The 21,248-nt window shown below is 37.8% G+C and overlaps 1 protein-coding gene across 7 annotated transcripts in view; it reads right to left on the bottom strand.

Moving 5' to 3' along the window:
* Positions 1 to 369: 369 nt before the first annotated feature.
* Positions 370 to 21,248, bottom strand: part of GTF2E1 (general transcription factor IIE subunit 1) — a 42,986-nt gene continuing 22,107 nt past the window's right edge. For 3 of the 7 annotated variants that reach the window (XM_032852336.1, XM_032852335.1, XM_032852337.1), the window contains 3 exons: positions 13,976 to 14,214; positions 9,457 to 9,880; positions 7,936 to 8,147 (listed from right to left, as the gene is read on the bottom strand). In XM_032852336.1, the coding sequence (XP_032708227.1) occupies positions 8,072 to 8,147; positions 9,457 to 9,880; positions 13,976 to 14,214 (739 nt within the window). In that variant the 3' untranslated portion in view covers positions 7,936 to 8,071. The other 4 variants (XM_032852339.1, XM_032852341.1, XM_032852334.1 and 1 more) reach the window with 4 other exon arrangements.

The raw sequence follows: 21,248 nt of genomic DNA, 5'->3' as shown, positions 1-21,248 counted from the left end.
GAAGATTGGCGATTGCCAAGGACTGCGAGGAGGGGAGAATGTTGACCAACTGCTTAATGGGTACTGAGTTTTCTTCTGGGATGATGAGAATGTTTGGAAACTAGGTTGATGAGAATGTTTGGAAACTAGGTTGATATATTGTGAAGGAACTAAATGCCAATGAGTTGTACACTTTAAAATGGTTTATTTTATGTCATGTGTATTTTACCACAATAAAGACATCCCATAATAAGCAGTGAGGGATACTGATCAGTTGGCATATACCTTTATCCCCTTACTCCTTCCCTTCTTTCTACCTGAAGGTGTAGGTGGATCAGCCATTAGGTGCCCATGAAGCAACAAACATTTGCCAAGAATGGGTCTTTGATATCACGAAGAAAACCACAGTAACATCAATTTTGTTATGAGACAAATAAAGCTCCCCATTGAAGAAATAGCATGTTCTTTGTTCTTACAAACTTCCTCTTCAAAAAATGACCTTAACACAGACTAAGTGAACAAATTCACACGTAAGCCTTAGGTTAGATTTAATTGTTATATGTACTTTTGGTTGGATGGTTTCACCAGTTGCTGGGAAAATGCCCTTTGCTAACGCAGATCAGCACTCACCATCTGTAAGCATTCCAAAAGGGAGACAATAAATACAAAACAGCATCACAAACATTAGGTATACAAGTAACAACAGAAACTGAAAATAACTATCTTTTATATAAAGGCCACAGTTTACTCCTGGCCTGAACAAACATAATTGTGTAGTCATTCAGTATGTATTGATGACTACTTACTATGTGCCAGGCACCGAGTCAGAGATGGGAGCCAGAACACTACCATGAGCAAGAAAGATAAATTCTCTGCCCTCACGGAGCTTACATTCTAGCGAGAAGGCGATGCAAACGATAAACACATAAGCAATTTCGCATACAACATATATTAATACAATGCATAGGAAGAAACATGGTGGGCTTCCAAACCTGATTGAGGACCAGCTCTTAGCTCCTCCATCTCTGGCACAGCTCTGCAGGGTCCTCAGTCCCCTCAGTCCCCTAGGAGTCAACAGCACTTTCAACACCGCAGCCTTAGTCTCAAGTAGTCAAAAACATCTCAGTTCCCCACTACCATTGCTGACATTATCCCCACATTTTATCTAACTTCAGGAAAAAAAATAAATAAAAAACCATGCTTCACCCCAACCAACCCCAAACCTAAAAGGTGAAAAATTAAACCCAAAGCAAAATCCATTCTTGTTCCCAAGGACAAAGAGCCTACAAACAAAACAAAGCCTATCTTTCTGGTAGAGAGCCAGGGAGGAAAAGAGGGTGGATACAGCATTCAGGTTAAAAACTTGTATATGAGGAAAAATGCAAATAATAACTAAGTACGAAAGATGTAACTCTAGCACCTGAAGAAAATGCCCTTGACCAGTGCTGTCCAATAGAAATATAATGCAAGGTACAAATGAGAGTCATTTTTGCAATTTTAAATCTTCTAACAGCAACACAAAAGTAAAGAGAGGTAAATTAATTTCAATAGTATATTTCCTCTAACCCAAATACCTACAGTATTATATTTTCAACATATTATATTTTCAACAATATAAACATTATTAATACGGTATTTTACATTCTGTATTCATTCCCATACTGAGCCTTCAAAATTTGGTATGTATTTTATATTTTATAAAATTTATATATAATACATCTCAATCTGGACTAGATACATTTCAAGTACTCAGTAGCCACATGTGGCTAGGGGCCACCTTATTGAACAGTGTAGCCCTAGAAAAAAAATTACCTTTTCATGAACATTAAAGCTAACGGTTCCCCAGAATTGAAGCTTTTAGCTGTCTTTTTGGCTGTTCCTAAGAAACTATATACTGGCACCCTCCATTCTTAGGCCTGGGGACATAGCCTTGGTACTGTGAATCACAAGTTAACATAATTAACTGATTAAGAGACTATACATATATTTACAATTCAAGTGGGGAACAAATTGATCAGCCTTGGTGGGAAAAAAGATGTGTTCACCTTGCCCATTCATCTGTCGATCCATCCATTCAACATTTATTGGGCCTACAATATGCCAGAATTAATTCTATATGCTAGTATCCTGCCTGCAGGGAGTTTAGCCTTTTAGAGGAAAAGTTGAGAGACATAAATAATTAAATAATAAACAAGTTCATTTCAAATAGTAATTTTTCTAGGAGAAAATAAAACTGGAAAATACCATCATGAATGGAAGAGGAGATTACTTTAACTAATAGGGCAGAGGCTTCTCTGAGAAGGTGGCATTTAACCTGAAAATAAATTAACAGGGACATGAGTGGAGAAGAGTATTTTACACAAAGAAAATCAGGCAAAGACTTAAGGCAGAAAGAAGCTTGGTATATTTGCAAAACAGAGAGAACGTCAATGTGGTTATAGAGTAGTTAACAAGGAGAAATAGCAGAAGGTCATAAAAGTAGCCAAAATCCAGATCACTTAAGGCCTAAAGAAAAGGGTATGGGCTTTAGACATTATTCTAAGAAAAAAATCAATGAGGGGTTCTGGGTGGGTGAGGGGGGGAATCATCTGACTTACATTTAAAACAAGACTGTGTGGGGGGAATAACCAAATCCCTGCATGTTTGGGGGATGGTTTAAGAGTGAAAGTGGGGAGACCAGTTGGCAGGCTGCTGCAGGAGCCAAGGAGAGGTGACGTGGCATGGAGTAGGCTGGTAGTGGTAGAAGTTGTGAGAAGTCAGATTTAGAATATCCTTCCAATTTACCAGCAGTTCCTGTCAGCTCTACCTTCAAAATTAGATTTTATAGATTGTATTTTGAATCTACAGGACATGCTAATGAATTACATGGTGAGATGAAAAAAGGAAAGGCTGGCTAACTATTAGAATTTTGCCTGGAGTATATAGTTGGAATGATGATGCCACTTATGGAGATGGGGAGCTGAAACAGGAGCAAAACATGCCCCTCCTTCTGAATTTCCAATCTTAGTAAATGGAACCACCATCCAGACACCTGAGCTTCATCCAAGGTACTGCCCTATCCAGTCATCATTATCCACTAATTCTGTCTTCCCAGTTTCTCAAATCTGTCCCCTCCTTCCCATCCCTGACTTGGTTCATTAGACCAAATTACCTACCAACACTACTGAAACTGCCTTAATAATCCACAGTTTTAAACTCCCAACTTAATTTCAATGCTACAAATTATTCCCCTGCTATCAATTCTCCAACAATCTTTATGAAGAGTAATTTGGCATTACCTATCAAAGTTTGAAACGGACAAGCCCTCTGATTGGCTCTCCTTTATGATTCCATCCTATAGAAATACTCAAAGAACAAAAATATGAGGGCACTTTAATAGTGGAAAACTAGATACTACCTAAAGGCCATTCAATAAGGAAACTGTTACAGAAACATCACACAACTATATTATAAAATTCTATTTAGTCCTTTATTTATGTATTTATTTAAGTAGACTCCACACTGGGTGGAGCTTGCACTCACCACCAACCCTGAGATCAAGACCTGAGCTAAGATCAAGAGTCTCATGCCCAACTGACTGAACCATCCAGGCGCCCCTAGTCCTTATTTTTTAAAATGAAGCAGATCTAAATATATTGATATGAGAAGATATCCAAGATACTTGAAAAGCAAACGGCAATGTATATGTGGTTGCATTTATTGAAAAAGCACCACAGTGTATCTAGAAGTTCGGTGTGTATGTTGTTTCTAAAGGCCTAGAGAAGGTCTGGGATGACACACATCAAATTATCAATAATGGTTTACCTCGGGGTAATGAGATGGGGATGGGTTGAGGTGGGGGTTCTTTTTTTAAAACTATATATATTTATCATTGGATGGATTTTTAAATAAAGTATTTCTATAACAGCAACAAAACTGTACAACCATCCTGTATGCCCTAACGTGATTCAAGGCACTTTAGGACCTCGCACTAGCCTTCTCTTCAGACTAGTTTCTCAGACTTATTTACATTAGGTAGGTGAGAGTATGCTTTTGTGTGATGGGAAATGTGGGTTGATTGTTGAAACTGGGTCGTGTACTAGGTCTATCTGCTTTGCAACTGGAAGAAGAAAGGCATCCTCTAGTACTCAGGATGGAAAGCTCTTTCTAAAGAGAAGTTAAGGGGCGCCTGGGTGGCTCAGTGGGTTAAAGCCTCTGCCTTCAGCTCAGGTCATGATCCCAGGGTCTTGGGATGAAGCCCCACATCGGGCTCTCTGCTCAGCGGGGAGCCTACTCTCCCCCTCCATCACCCCCCCCCACCTGCCTCTCTGCATACTTGTGATCTCTGTCAAATAAATGAATAAAATCTTTTAAAAAAATAAAATAAAATAAATAGAAGTTAAGGTACTCATTTCTCTCCTTGAGGGCACAGCATAATCAGTTTATTCATTTAGTTCTTCAAAGGAAGAAATAAAACTTCATGACTCTTTTCTCAACCCATTTGCCTTTACATGGTTTAAGAGTACCTGTACTTATCTTGTTCAGTTTGCTTCTTTCATAATATAAAAGGCCAACAGAATAGACAGTAAATTGACCATAACACCAGTTCCTTTCTGAAAATATTCATTTCCCCAAGAGATTTTTAGGTAATTAAAGAAAAACAAACTGATAGCATTCCAGCTAGTGATCTGCTAGAGATAACACATGTGAAATAGCTTTGGTGGAAACAAAAAATGCTAAACAAATAGAAGGTAGAATTAGACCTATTTCTAAATTCTAAAGAGTTTCATATTTGTTTTTTGATTTCCACTTCTTACTTTTTTAGACTTAGGAATAAAGAGAACAGGAAAATATATATTTAAGTCTTTCTATTGTTGTCCTGGCTGGGAATCTAGCCATAGAACCAACTGGTAGAAAGAAAAGGAACTGCTCTTCCCAATCTTGTTCCCATTCAGTGTCCAATTCTCTCAAAAGAGGAGCAAAAAGAGTTATGAAATATTCAATTATTTCGTCCTCAGTCATTCAGATAGAAATGAAGCACCTTGGCGAGATAGGAAAAGAGAAACCTAATTAGCAATTGTTTAGGATGAAGTTTGCTGCCTTATAATCCTAAACCTAAACCTATAAATAATCCTAAACCTAAACCTATAAACGTAATCCACCTACAGCAGTCCCTCAAATGAAATATCCTTCACCTGGATATTGCACAGCAGAAAACTTGTTGGCTGTGTTGTTATTATTAGGCTGCATTTACCTCCATAAGACATCAGAGCAGAAAGGAATCACTGTGATTCTAGCATAATCCTCTCCTTATTGACAGCTGAGAAACTGGCCCAGAAAGACTGCATCAGGTGTCATCCTGCAAGTGTCTATTTAACCTGGAACTGGGACCAGAACCTAGTCTTCTGAGCTGGAGGCATGCCAAACTGGATAATTTCTTTTTTTAATCATCTAAACTTAACACTCCTTAAGTAGTAGAAATACTAAGTATTATTTTGGAGAAAAGGGGCAACTAAATGAGAAAAAGGCTTCCACTTCAAGGACAGATAGAATGAAAGCAGTTCTTCACCAAATATAAGGTTATGTGGATCACCTAAAGGCCTAGACTATTTATCCATCACCTTACTTTTGGCGAAGGATAATGAATAATATTATTTAGTGGCATGGGAAGAGAAAAAATTTCCTTTTAAAGTCAGTTAACCTCTCATGCTGATCCTTTAGAGTGGGAAAATGGCTCTTTGGGTAGGGAAACATCTCGGATAGGCCACTTTGGACATAAGAGCTTTCAAGGTACTACTTGAAATAGAAATAAAATAAAGAAATGTTCTTTCCTCTAGTACATTTATAACTTTCCAAGGTCTTTGGGGAAAAAAAGGGTGATGAAGAGAAGGAAACAGGAAGCTGAAGCTGAAATTTTAGCAAGATTTGAAAGCAGGACTCTATTTGAGATGAAACGTGAGGATGGTAGAATAGAAACTCTTTTAAGAACAAGGATCTATATGATCTACTCTTGTATTTCTTGACTCTGTGATGCCTAAGTAAGATGGCCCATCGCTGCCCACCTCCTCCCCACTACTATAAAAACTTCAGTGAATATCTGCTACATAGGCCATGGGAGTTGGAATAGGTGGTGTGGAAGAGGAAGAGAAGCCAGGGAAGCAAATAGGCAGAGTAGGAGGAGCCTTTTCCACAACTCGCCCCACCAAAGGAAAGAGAAATGAAACTGAAGAAGTATCCCATGATATGAAAAGTGTTCTATTTAAATCTTACAGGGGAATGAAAGGTTGGGACACCTGGGCAGCTGATACTTGAATAATAATAATACAGCCAAATTCGGAGATGAGTTCCAGGCCATCCCTTATTACAGGCTGAAAGTAGTAACAATTCCAGCCACCCTGAGATCCACAGACACTGTGATTACATCTACTGACCAACCTCCTGTGTGAACTTGCCCTTACTAGAGCTTCAGAGGCTGACAATTGGCAGGGTTCCCATTTTTAGTCACTTTTGTCACTGACTGGCTTTTCTCACCAGATTATAGTGCCATTCAGTAGACATAAATCTGTCTGATGAAGTAATTTCAAACTCTATTGAGTCCTTAGGTATGTTGTTGAAGTCCAAAATTTTACATACTGAATTATATTTTTCTATTAATTTTGAAAATCAGAGACCTTTCTCTAAGGAAATGATGAACCCAGGATTTTTAAAAAGTACCTAAGTCACATCTACAAGCCCTAGTATTAATATAAAAAGTTGGCTTTTATTACCCTATTTCTTTAATGCTACTGCACATTTTCTACATGCACTTCTTTAAATATCTATTGGATCCTTTTTCTAAAATGGGAGTATATTTTCCATTATAACACATTAAGACTGTAATTGTCATCTCTAATTATATATATCTTTAAATACAAATACTACCTCACAGGTTTGCTTATACAGGATTAAATGAGTCAATATATGTAAAGACACATAGTAAGTACTATTAGAAACTTTCTTCTTTACACACACACATGGAAAAACAATCCTTCTATACTTAACACATAATGGATATCTTTTCCCATCAATATATTCTTTTTAATAGCTACAGGACTACATGGGAACATAGTTTAATTCCTGATCAATACATATTTAGAACATCCATGTATCTATATCCCATTTCAAACAGTGTTGCAATAAATACTTATCCATACTTGTATCTTCACTCACGACATTCTTCTGTAGCACAAATTCCATACACATACACACACACACACAGAGAACAAACCATGCCTTGAGGTATGCTCATACGTACAGCAGAGGAAGAAATAAAGCCTGAAGACTGAGAAGGAATAGCCAATGAAGTAAGGAGAACCAAGACAGCATAACGGCTAGGATACCAAATGAAAACGTTTCAAGGAGAAAGCATGGATTGATAGCATCAAAAACTGAAAAACAGCCAAAAAGACTGAGGAGTAAAGCTTTGTTACATAGGACACTTATGACTGGAGAAAGCCATTTCAGTGTAGTAATCGGGCAAGACACAAACCGCAGAGAGGAAAGAAATATGTAACTAGTTTATATGATTCTCTGAGAAGCCGGTAGATAACAGAAAAAGAAAAACTAGAACAGTTGCTCTAGGAAGTAGAACATGCAAGTTGTCAGACTCCAGAAAAAATATCCAGAAACATTTATTGACTAAAATAAAGAGCTTGGAGTTCTCTTACAACTACATTTTTTTTTCTTTTTTAGGATTACTTATTTGAGAGAGTGAGCAAGCAAGCGGGGGGAGGGGCAGAGGGAGAGAGGGAATCCTGAGCAGACTCCCCACTGAGTGCAGAGCCCAATGTAGGGCTCAATCCCATGACCCTGAGATCATGACCCAAGGTGAAATCAAGAGTCAGAAGCTTAACTGACCTAGCCATCCAGGTGCCCCTGAAACTATGTTTTTAAACACCTGATTCATGTTTTATTTAAATGAAGTTCTTTCTAGAACTATGAAAGTTTAAAAACAATGTTTAAAAGTTGAATAGGCCCATACAAACAAGATACATACATAAAGTCTTAAGGCAGCTTATTGCCAGAGAAAATTTACACCATGTAACAACTGCATCTGTTATTTGAAACATGACTATTAGGAGAAAGAAGTCTGAAACATTGCTTTAATGGGAAGAGTATTCATTTTAATTATGCTCCAAGATGTTACAGACCTAGAAATTAACAAATTTCAGTCAGTATAAAATAGATTTATTGTCAATATTCAGTCATGAATACAGCCTAGGTAAATGAAACAATCACTTCATACAAGGCTCAGATACTCTAAAATCTATCTTCACACATGTACTATAAAATGATAAATACTTAAAAATGACAATGCAAGGAAAAAATATTACAAAAAATACAATTGCTATAGCCCCTTGCATGAAAGTTCTTTATTTTTAAAGTTCTGCTTTAGGGGATAATACCATGCTACAGATCAGAACCAAAAATAAACTATGTTCCTTGAGGTTACAATGTTCAACAACGTACTGGATGCACTCTAAAACACCATGTCTGACAATAATCAAAAAGAGAGACAAAGAAGGACTTCAATGATGTTGAGAGAAAAGAGAGAAGTCATCAATTGTTATACGCTGATTTCTGCTGGAATGGCCTCATTAGACAATTTATAGCACTGTAGAAGACAGGAGAAGGAAAGGGACCAGTCTTAGCTTTCCATAAAGGATTTACGAATCAGCACAAACTCAGGCAATTCTAAAAGGCACTGTTCCCAATGCTCTCCACTCTTCAACCCTGTAGGAACTCCTTGTTCCTATATCCATGTTTTTTTCCTAATTTTTTCATAAGGTTTACCAAGTATACTTTGTTTTCTACCACCCAACATCCAAACCAAAGGGCATTAAGCAAAACAACAGATTGTCTGTCAAGTCAGTTCGAAAGACATAAATTTTGGTTTAGATATTAATCAAGAGATTTAGGCACACCTATCCCTCTTCCTCCCCTCACATATTGACTCCAATCCTCAACCATGTGGCAATATGCAGTTTTAAGATTTTTTTTGTCTCTCATCAATAATTTGTCTGTTGCCAAGCTGCTTGGCAGCAATACTGGGACTTGTTTAGAATGCTTGGTCAGAACAAATTTTTAAAAGGATGTGATCAGTGAATTAGTGATCATAGTGGGCTTCTACAGGCAGATGGGAAGAATTTACCTCACAGATCTCCTGCACTCATTTCAGAAGGGAGAAAAATGGGTCTCAAAAAGTTAAAAGATTAGGGTAAACATGAAATACAGTAAGATCTTAATACTGTAATAACAGCAGGGAAGGAAATGCTTATATAGCCAACCTACCTGTGGAGAAGCTTCTGGCATAAAAAAATCAAACCTTCTCTCCCATTACTGTTTAGCTGCTTTACTTTGAGAAGGACAGAATGCCACTTAAACACTTTCCTTCAACGGTAATGAATTTCTTTTTGAAATGAGCATTAGAGAAAGGAAGAAAAGGTAGGGAAAGCTCACTCAAAAAGGTCCTCAAACATGCGTTGTCCCATTGCTATGTATGCTTCCTTCTCCTCTGGTGTCATCTGGGCCACCAGCTCTGGCCGCTGGCTCACTTCACTGTAGGAGAACGGACGGCCAGCCACCATAACAATGGGATCATCTGCTACTTCCTCAAACTCATCGTCCTCCTCCTCATCCTCGTCCCGATGATGCGCTGCCACAGCTGCTGGTCGAGGTGGAGAGTCATCATCTGACTCACTGGTCTCACTTTCTGAGTCACTGCCATTGGCAGTGGTCACGGGAGCAGCTGCCCCCACTGAGCCTGCTGTGGCTGAGGGGGTCTTCTTCTCATGAATGAGTAGTGCTCGCATGACCTCTTCATTATCATCTGGCCCTGCACGGCCCTCCTCACGCTCCTGAAATGCATCTATATCTATACCACCTGGAAAGAAAAAACCAGAATGTCAATTTCCTTATGTAGAAAAGGCATTTTTTATAACTAATAAGACTTCACTAGTTCCAGTTTTTAAGGAACTGTCCATAACATATCAAAAATATTTCTCACAAACTGGAACTTAAGTAGCATGGTTTAAATACATGTGTTTTAAGAATAAAAAAGCCTGAATTTGAATCCGGGTCCTTTCAGATGTAAGCTGTACTGCTTTGGGCAAGTTTTTAGTCTGTGAATTTCAGTACCTTTTCCTGTAAAAAGGAGTGATAAGAACATCTACCTTACAGAGCTCTGGATAAGAACATACGTAATTATGTCTAAGAAGGACCAAGTACTGTAGCTGGTAAAACGGGAAATCAAAACGTGGCTCCTCATCTTGCTTCAAGTAAAAGCCAAAAGCTTTACAATGGCTTAGAGAGTCCTATAATATTTGGGACCCCTCCTGCTCACATGCTCTTACCTACCTCTGCTCTTTCCCTTTGCTTATTCTTCTCTAGTGACAGTAGCCCCATGGTATTCCCTATATATATAACATTCACTCCGACCTTAAGGCCTTTGTACTCCCTGTTTCCTCTACCTGGGATATTTTTCCTCTATGTTGCATAGCTAACTCCCTCACATCCTTTATGTTTTTATTCAAATGTCACCTTCTTATAATTCACCCCACCCTATACTCCCAATGCTCTATTTTTTTTCCCCATAGCACTTACTTTCTAACATAATAATTCTTGTCTATAGTCTCTGTTACCTCCTTTCCCAAGAGGTACATTCTCCACAAGCAGATATTTCTCTTTTTTATTCAATGATATATCCCAAGTACCCAAAATAGTGCCTGCCACTTATTAGGCACCAAATGAATACATGAGTGAATAAATGCAATTTTATTTTCCTGAAACAAACTACGCATACTTTGAACTCTTTATAAAAAGGAATCTAGTATCAGGAATGAAGGTTCTCTCACCACACACCTCCTATCATTTTGCGTATATATCACACCTGAAAAATTACAGATGAAAATTTAAGAAAAACACTTATATTCTGTATTCTGAGTACCAAGTATACTGCTACTTAAAACATATAAAAGGATTAAAAATGTTGTTTGGAACCTAACTCCTTGATTCAAATCCTGATTCTTTTCACCTATTAACTATGATTTTGGCTAGGTTACTTCATTTTTCTACTTCAATTTTCTCAAGTACAAAAAGGGGGAAAAATGAGTACATACGTCACTGGATAATTGTGGGATTAAGTGAATATCTGTGAAGTGTTTAGAATGAGCCTGGCACTTAGCTTAGTGTTATCTATCATCAACATCGTCACCAAGAAAAGGCTCAGAAATTACCAATTCCAGCCATGAATGAAGTGAGAGCATCTTCTCATTCACATATTAGAATGGATTAGTGTAACCCTGCACAATTTAGAAAGTGTAGAACTCCTGAGATATGAGATTGGGCAGTTTAAGAGACAGAAAGGAAATAGGAATTAAGAAGTTAAAAGTTCTAGTCAGGGAATATAGGCTTTTGATAACACAGATATAAAAATGAGAATTAAAATCAAACTTTACTACTTTAAAACACTGCTAAAGGCTGAGGCTCCTTCCAAGAGTCCTTACTGCCAATGCAGTATTGCAACAGGGAGAAAAAAAAAGGAATTGTCTCTAAGGCAATCATCACTCCTATAAGAATTTTCCAATAAGCTTAATATTATCAACATAGTAGTTTGATTAATGTTTAAAGTAAACATAAAATTAGGGGAAACGCAATTTAGTTCTGTAAACTAAATCATCATATCTAAAAGATTTATGACAAAGGTCTTGAGAGGTTTGGGGAAAAAAGGAACTGCTCTGTTACAGATGAAGACAGACAACAAAAAATGAGGATAAATGAGCAAATATCTGGATGGTAAAGTAGAAACACTAGCTCTAGGAACAGTCTTATTTAAGTTATAAGTTACAAAAAAGACATACATAATGGGAAACTGTCAAGTTCACTGGTGATGCTAAGCAATTCTGGATGCTTAAATAAGGCCAAGCTGATGGCAAAAAAAAAAAAAAAAAACAACCCACACAGGAAGAGCTGAGAGTGGGCAGAAAACTGGCGGATTTATTTCTATACTGGCAAGGGTAAGAAAATCTGCCTATAGAAAAACAATCTAAAACATATTGAAAGACCTGGTCCAAGTTATCTGATACAGGGCAAGGAAGGATCTTTAAAAATCCCCGTACATGGTTCCAAAGTTGTTGGTCTTAAAATATTGCTTCTTGACCCAAAGTAACAAAGTATCAGATAAAAAACCAGAAGGACATTTTAAGTAAAACTCAAATCATTTATGATGGATCCATGCATAAACATATATTGTTCTGGTTACTAGATCTAAAGTAAAGTATATTATGGTTGGAGAAGGTCCAGACAAAGACAATTGAAATAAAACCAAAAAAATGTAGATGTAGGTGACTTCAGGAAAGAGGACTATTTGTAAGAAAAGTAGAAGGAAAGAGAATTAGAATAGATCACTATGCTTTCAGTATAGTAATGAGCACATACATGATTAAGGTCTGTAAAATTCTAAAAATATTAAAATAACTTGAAGTCTGAGGAAAATTAAGTGTAGGACAAACAAGACTCTCTTCACACATTCACTAGAGCCAATTCTATCATAAAACTTGATTAATACAAATTTAGACATGAGAGTATACTATCCTATTTTATACAGAAAGAAAATATTCACAAATCAGAATTGGGTAGACTTGATAACTTTTTAAGGGCCCTTATGATTCAAATTCTATCATCTAGGAATTGTAAACATTGAATGTTAAGCTTATAAGCATAACTACATATGACATGGGCTAACAATGGTTTCATTTAATTCAATTCTGTTTCTAAGTTCAAAGAAAAGGTTTGGTAGCTTTAAGAATAGGCAAGAAGCCAAGTTGGGGAAAACAAGCCTACTAAATAGTTGACACTATCACTCCTATATAAAGTAAAACAATTTGAATCAAATATAACTAAACATCATAGCCAAGCTTCTCAGTGCTAAGGAGGGTGGGTAAAGTATGACTGCCAAAGAAAATTTTTTTTCTGATTGTAATTGAAATCAAAACACCAAAATGAATCCTACTAGAGGTATTACCTGATTTTATTATCACTACCCAACTCCATACTACTACTTAATTCTTAGGATACATAGTTAAAGAAATGCTAACATAAAGGGGGAAGAGGTTAGGAGAAATACCAAAAAACAGGTAGCTTTCAGTTTCAGGGATTAAAGAACCATACTCAGGTGATGTCTTAGAAATGATACCTAACCTGGGTGTAGGGCCATGTAGATTCTACCGCCAACGAAACCTAACCAGAAGTACTAACTCCCTTTCATCTCTGCCTCCCAGTTTCCAAGCAATCTCTGTCCAGTCTGAGCCTCACATTTTCTACTTTTTTAGTCCCATACATCACCACCCAAAAGTCTTTGAATCCAGTAACTTTACAGGTTTAAAAAGTAAATTGCTGCAGTGCTCAAACTGCTGGTTATTATGTAATTCTTAAGTCTTTGGGGATCACTGAGAGTTCTAAAATCTTCTAATATGGAGTTCTGTCAATCTTCTTAGATGATAAGAATACTTCATCCTTTAACCAGGTGGCTCCTTTTTATATATTTCAGGTAGCACAAACACAACTGGTATTTATGAGGAGACAATATAAACAAGTTTGGACTGTATATAGTTTTGGTTCCCAATTCAGAGAAATAAAAAGGAATATAGTTACCCATTTAGGGTAACAGAAGAACAAAAATGAGGTGAATTTGGCCACTTTGAACATAATAGGACTTTTCCACGAAATTAAGACAAAGAAATGGTAATTTCTTAATTCTAAAAATGGAGATTTAAAATTTACTTATTATTTCAACGAAGTTGAAAGATAATACAAGTATATATTGGTTAGTTTTAATGCTTATTAATTTCTTACTTCCTGGCATAACACAACTGTTTTGTAAAACAGATATAATGAATTACCAATAAAACTAAGAATTGCCCACTAAGTCCATTTTCCACTGAACCCAAAATATATTCATTTTAATGACTTCTACTCTTACCTTCCTTCATCTCTTCTGAACTATATGCTCCTTGGACAGTGCTCTCTCTCAACCAAATGGGTCTCTCTTTGGCAGATTTCCCCTCCAGTGAGGCTCGATGATCTTCTTGGTCATCCATGTTAATGACAACATTCTGAGTGTATAGGTCCTCATAGGAGGGACCTTTGGTGGCCCATGCTTCCCGGTGGTGCCCACCTGGCAGGCCAGCAGCTCCTGCAGTAGTTGCTGCCCGGTCCTTGCTATAAAAAAGATGAGAAGAGGGCAAGAAAAAGAAAAAGTAAAGTCTTGGTGTTGGAAAAGAAGCACAACTGGGGAGGTGGTTACTGAAGAAATAAATGCTATCTAGCAATCATATACACACGCTTTAGCAATTCTGAGAAATCGCTTATAACACAGGGTATCATATTTGTATTTAAGTTCCTCAAACACTGGGTCCACTGGCACGTATATAAATGAATGAGGTTTCATAATTTAAGATGTCTCAATAAATCTACTTAAGAGGGGAGAATAATAAAGGTGACATAATTCACTTAAAGACAATAGCTGGCAAAAATCTCTCAGTCACACCTTTCATGAGTATTCTGTTTAAAAACAAAAAAAACCCCAAACAAACAAAACACGTTACCTTTTTAAAAACCTCTCTCATCTCAACCAAAGGATTCAGAGTGGTTCTGTGTGGTTTTTTCTCTTTGTGTGCTGAGAAACTAAAAAAGTATTCTACAAAACCAGGCCTCAACTTAGAATTAATGTTTCCCTCCTGCTATTCACCAAATAAGGTACATCGTTATGCATAATTAATCTCTTTTTTACTGACTTGTATCGTCCCATTTCTGTACCTACACTGACCCTGGTATCTATCCCCAACCATTATTTCCACCCTGCAGTAACCATGATCTATTTTTCAGTCTATTTTGCTTTGCTTTTTATCTCTACCACCCATGATCTACTTGCCTGTTCCAGGCCTGATCACTCCTTATCTTTCCCTAGTTTCTTATGTTTCCTCATCTCTGTTAGTTAAGTCAGGTTTTCAGTCTTCTGGCATTTCTGTGTCTTATCTGCTTGTTTCACTTTCAATCTGTTCTTCATTCTTTTCTTTTTTTTTAAGATTTTATTATTTATTTAAGAGAGAAGACAGTGCACTAGAAAGAGAGAGAGAGAGAGAGCAAGCACAAGTGGGGGAAGGGGGCAGGAAGCAGTCTCTGGCTGAGCAGGAAGCCCACCATGCAGCTCCATCCCAGGACTGGAATCATACCCTGAGCTGAAGGCCTTGTCTTTCTGTGCCTGTTTCTGATGTGTTCTCTACATGAACTTCTACGTATAACTCTCCCTTGATCTCTATGTTTTATCCCATAAACTATCTCCATGTTTCATGAACTATCTGCTTACTTAGTGTCCGCTCTGTGTCTTTCTTGATACCTTTTGTTATATTCCTTTAAGTGTCTACTAACTCTCTTGGCCCACTTCTCCTTTACTTCTCTTCCATTTTTCTCTGAATCTCTTCCATGGATCCTAGACTATCTTCTGCGTGGAGACCTGTCTCATTGTGCCTAATGAATAAATACTCATTTGGCTTTATGCCCTGTCCAACTCCACTCTCTCAGAAACCATTCACTATTTTCCCTTTTCTTTGGTCCTACTTCATCTCTGCTTACTCCATTGCTCTTCATTTCTTCCTGGGCCCACTGTATCTACTTGAGTTTTTGGTCTCATGCTTGGTTGAGGTTTCTCTGAGGTACATCTCTGCCCATGTATCTGACGGGCCCATTACATCTCTTCCTGAGAATACTGTGTCTGGTCATCCTCTGGCAGTAATCATGGGCTTATCCTATCTCTCCTGTTCTTCCTCTGGATATTTACAAGCCCACTCCCACTTCTATTATTGGGGAAAAAAAAAAAAAAAGTGCTCTTTCCAGTCATCCAAACCACAATGATCCATGCCTCTAGTGGTACCTAGATCTGCTCTGTAAACCATTCTTTCCCATAGCTTTTGTATCATGTCAACTCCTGCCTCTAGCGGTACCCAGGGCTGCTTTGTAAACCATTCTGTCACATAGCTTTTGTACCAGTTATTTATTCTCCCATTCTGAGTCTAGGCCTACTAAGCATCTCTCCATATCCCATCTATTTGCACATTATATTTTAAAAGTCTTATGTTACAGATGCAAATAACTGGCTTATCTCTACCTCTTCTTTCTTTCTACAATCATCTGTTACTTTTTGCCCTATTACTGTGTCTGTCTCAATTTAATCCCTATCTGTTCCTAGTCACTTTCTATGTCTATCCTGTTCCATGTTATCTTCTAAAAGGCTGTGTCACTGCCTTCACTAGAATCTTACTGTTTGCTTTGGTATAAGTTAGCTTTTTGAATTCAGATCTCCCCTGAGCATTCACTTTTCTTTCTCTTCCTTTCTCTCTCAACCTGATCTGTGTGTGTTTCTGTGCTCACTCAACATTCTGATCCTCTCCTTTCTTACCCAGTTTCCCTGACTCCTTTTCATGTCTCTTCCATCCTCAGTCAGCATCCTTATCTTGCTGCATTGAGCCTGTCTGTCCCAAATGTGTCTCCCTGAGCTAGCCTTATGCCTTTTCTGTCTCTCTACACCCACTCAATGTTTCTCTAGCTCTAACCTGGCCAACTACATCTGTCCTTATCTTTCTCTCCTTCAACCAGACTCTTAAATGATTTCCTCACTCTTTCTGAAGCTACTGTTTTTCTCTCTATATAACTTAGAACACACAGTTTTCACCTATGCTCTATCTTTAGCATTAAATCTGAAAACTATCTTCTGAAGGTCAACAAGTATTCAGTACTTGAGTAGAGAACAAGAAGAGTAAAGAAAAAGAACAGGACATTTAAAATAAATGTTAACATGGGATTACTTTGAAAAGTCTTTGTTTTCAGTACTCCATTATGGAAACCCAAGATCAGTTTTACTCCAGTTTGAAGCAGGAGGGATTTCACTCCAAGTCAAACAAAAAAAAGTTTTTTTAAGATTTGTTTACTTATTTTAGATGGGGGAGGGGAGAAGGAGAAGGAAACAGAGAATCCCAAGCAGACTCCCCGCTGAGCACAGAGGTGGACACAAGGGCTCGATCCCATTACCCCGAGATCACCACCTGAGCTGAAATCAAGAGTTAGATGCTCAACTGACTGACCCACCCAGATGCCCCCCCAAAATCTTTAAATTTGGAAGAACATTTTTAAAAGATAATCTAGATATCAACCCTCAACTCTATGGTCAAATAATCTTTGACAAAGCAGGAAAAAATATCCAGTGGGGGAAAAAAAAACCAGTCTCTTCAATAAATGGTATTGGGAAAATTGGATAGCTATGTATAGAAGAATGAAATTCAACCATTCCCTTACAACATACACAAAGATAAACTCGAAATGGATGAAAACTCAACGTGAGCCAGGAATCTATCAAAATCCTAGAAGAGAACATAGGCAGTAACTTCTTCGATATCGGCCCCAGCAACCTTCTTTCAAGACAGGTCTCCAAAGGAAAAGGAAACAAAAGCAAAAATGAACTTGTGGGACTTCATCAAGATCAAAAGCTTCTGCACAGCAAAGGAAACAGTCAACAAAACAAAGAGGCAACCCACAGGATGGGAGAAGATATTCGCAAATGACACTACAGACAAACAGCTAATATCCAAGATCCATAAAGAACTCCTCAAACTCAACACCCAAAAAACATATAATCATGTCAAAAAATGGGCAGAAGACACAAACAGACATTTCACCAAAGAAGATATACAAATGGCTAACAACACATGAAAAGATGTTCATCGTCATTAGCTACCAGGGAAAGTCAAATCAAAACCACACTGAGATACCACCTTACACAATGGCAAAAATTAACAGGAGAGGAAACAACAAGTGTTGGAGAGGTTGTGGAGAAAGGGAAACCCTCTTACACTGTTGGTGGGAATGCAAGTTGGTGTAGCCCCTTTGGAAAACACTGTGGAGATTCCTCAAAAAATGAAAAATAGAGCTACCCTATGTCCCTGCAATTGCACTACCGGGTATTTACCCCAACGATACAGATGTAGTGAAAAGAAGGGCCATCTGTACCCCAATGTTCATAGCAGCAATGGCCACAATCACCAAACTGTGGAAAGAGCCAAGGTGCCCTTCAACAGACGAATAAAGAAGATATGGTCCATATATACAATGGACTATTACACAGCCATCAGAAAGGATGAATACCCAACTTTGTATCAACATGGACGGGACTGGAGGAGATTATGCTGAGTGAAATAAGTTAAGCAGAGAAAGTCAATTATCATATGGTTTCACTTACTTGTGGAGCATAAGGAATAACATGGAGGACATTAGGAGAAGGAAAGGAAAAGTGAACCGGGGGAAATTAGAGGGGGAGACAAAGCATGAGAGACTGTGGACTCTCAGAAATAAACTGAGGGTTTGGGAGGGAAGTGGGGTGGGAGATGGGTGAGCCTGGTTGTGGCTATGAAGGAGGGCACGTTTTGCATGGAGCACTGGGTGTGGTGCATAAACAATGAATCTTGGAACTGAAAAAATAAAAAAATAAAATTAAAAATAAATAAGTAAAAATAAATAAAAGGTACTTTTAACTATGGACAGTTGAGTATACAGATTTTATTTCTACCTTTACAACAGTTACAGACAAATCTAATAGCAAATGTGACACTAAAGATAATCAAGATGAGAGACAGGTAGGTTCACTCCTTCTGCATATTTAAATTTCTTCTATGGAAAGAATGTACACATTCTACTTAAAGATGACAAAAGTGACAATTCAGTTTTGAACTTTTTTACATTATTTAAGAAATTTTAGAAATTTTAAGACCTATAACTCACTCAGGGGTGAGGGAGGAATATTTCAAAACTAAAATTTTAAAGATCTTTAAGGTGAGTGTTAGGTAAGAGATGACAAAAAAGGAGAGATTGATGACAAAAAAAACTCTATTTAAGAGAGAGAGAGTTTTTAAATATCACCAATGGGTTGACTTGCTGAAAAGCTGGAACTGTCCATCAGCTCTTGAGTTAAGACTACAGAGTTCTGCAGAGGCAGCCTCTGGTTTCTAATCTAGGGATAAACTAGAATTTAATTGGTTACAGATCAGTAACCCAAGTAACAATGAAGCCGCTTGTTTCTTTTTTTAATCAATTAATTACTATCATCTCTGAGCTCTGAGCTCATGCCATCCTATTTGATGTTTCTCTTCTTATACCGGGAGTAAGACAGCTATTATACAACTGTTATGCTCCAAAGCAGATCCTACAGTGTAGAAAGGCTAAATCAATACCATTTCCAGGATGTCATATCCAAGCAGTGGAGCTTGTCAAATGCTTGCTTGGTGAGGCCATCTCAGCCAAGGTAACACCTTCTAACCCAGTTCCAATAGTCCTTCTCCTGACCACGTGAAAGCAACTGGGCTTACTTCTGGCTGGCAGCTCCAGCTACTCCATTCTAGCTCTCTTGCCTGCCTCCATTTCTGCCTTTCTTCCCTAGTGACCAACCTGTCAACCTTTCCTGATCAGTCTGTTTCCTGTTTCCTGATTCTTCTTAATCCCTGGAGTAACCATCATTCCTAATGAGAAACCAGGTGACTAGATACAGAGCTACAATCATGCCTCCAGCATTGCTGTACCACCAAGACTTGTCTCTGGCATGGAGTGAGGGATATTTTTATAAATACAGATCCTTGAATGGGAGATGAACTATGTAAGGAGGAGAATATTAGAGATGGGATGTCAGTGGTGTGCTGAATGAATGCTACTGTAATGGGAAAGCATCTTTATAAACAGAAAAATCACTATATTTAGAGGAAGAAACACAAGAATAATTCACAGATACTATTACATTGTGTAGAAAACAATCAGAGAATGTTGAAGCATATTTCAACATGAAATAACCCACAGGCTTGGAAAATTATATGTTTTTGTAAAATCAATTTCCTCATAGGCTTCTATGTCAGGGTTATGGTATTACTTAAGCCAACAGAAAGAGATATAAAAAATACTTCTTGATAAGAAACCAAATGACCAGTACAAAAATTAGAAGTTATCTGTGATGTGGATGATATTAGTTGCCTACCAATTGAGGTTTCTTTCTTTCTTTGCTTATTGATCTTATTCAAATACCAATGGCTATTTGCTCCAAAGGACTCAGGGATCTCCTCCAGCCGTAAGAGGTAAACCCTCACTAGTCTAAGCAGCAGAGGTAAACCCTCACTAGTCTAAGCAGCGACCATGTGATCTCACTTCCTTTGACAGATGCTGGTTTAGAAATAAACATATGCAGCAATTCTGGCTGGTGAGACAAGAGGGGATAGAGTAGGATGAAGGTTGTCCTCTGGGAAAGCCTTCTTCAATCTTAAAAGAGGACAACAGGAAGAAGCAGTTCCCTTTTCTACATTTGGACATTTTCTTCTACTTGCAGAAAAAAAGACATAGCCATCAGAGGCTAGCCCCTCTTGTGGTCCCAAGAGGAAAACCAATAGCTGAGTTCATCAGAACATAAACATGGAACAAATTTAGATCCTTGAGTATGTAACTGAGCTGTGAAATTACTTCTGAACTATACTACCTCAGCATTTCTGGTGATAGCAGGCAGGTTTTTCTTACTGTTTAAACCACCTCTGGTTTGGTTTTCTGTTATCAGAGATAAAGGCATCCTAACTAGTCCATGACACTAGGCTAGAAAATTCTTAACAACTTATATAGACATAAAACTTTCTATATAATTGGATGGGTTTTAACCATCCAAAAGAAACTCAAGTTGCTCAGGACTGACCAGAATTGGCTTTTCTATAACATCAGTACCACAGCATATACAGTACTGAGAGTGCTCCTGAAAACCATACAGTTACAACAATGGGTTCTATGGAAAGGTATAAACTATAAGCCTCCATGTGGCACCAGAAAAGGGGCAGAGTAGAACACTCCCTGACCCAGTTCACATTTATGTTTTCCAAAAAAGAATATAAACAACTTTCTATGGCACACCAAAAGCAAGGTTACCTTTGTAATTCAAACTTTAAGGCACACTAATAAAAACAGGGAGCCACAGTAAAAAGTATTAACCCATATGTAATACCTACTATACTTTACTTTCAAAGAAGTTGCACTGAAAACTAAGACAAGAAATGTACAGTTAAAGCTTCAAAGTAAAGACAAAAAAGAGAGAGAGAGAGAGAGAGCACACAAATGCTTTATTCCTCAAAGAACTTCGTCCTTCAGGACTTGGCTAGGAAAATTCAAATATCCCCAAGAGGCACTTC

This window comes from Lontra canadensis, unplaced genomic scaffold (genome assembly GCF_010015895.1).
Source record: "Lontra canadensis isolate GAN:19392208 unplaced genomic scaffold, GSC_riverotter_1.0 scaffold6, whole genome shotgun sequence".
In the NCBI taxonomy this organism is placed as follows: Eukaryota; Metazoa; Chordata; class Mammalia; order Carnivora; family Mustelidae; genus Lontra; species Lontra canadensis.
The sequence above is the reverse complement of the archived record's forward strand: the minus strand, read 5'-3'. Positions and strand labels throughout refer to the sequence as shown.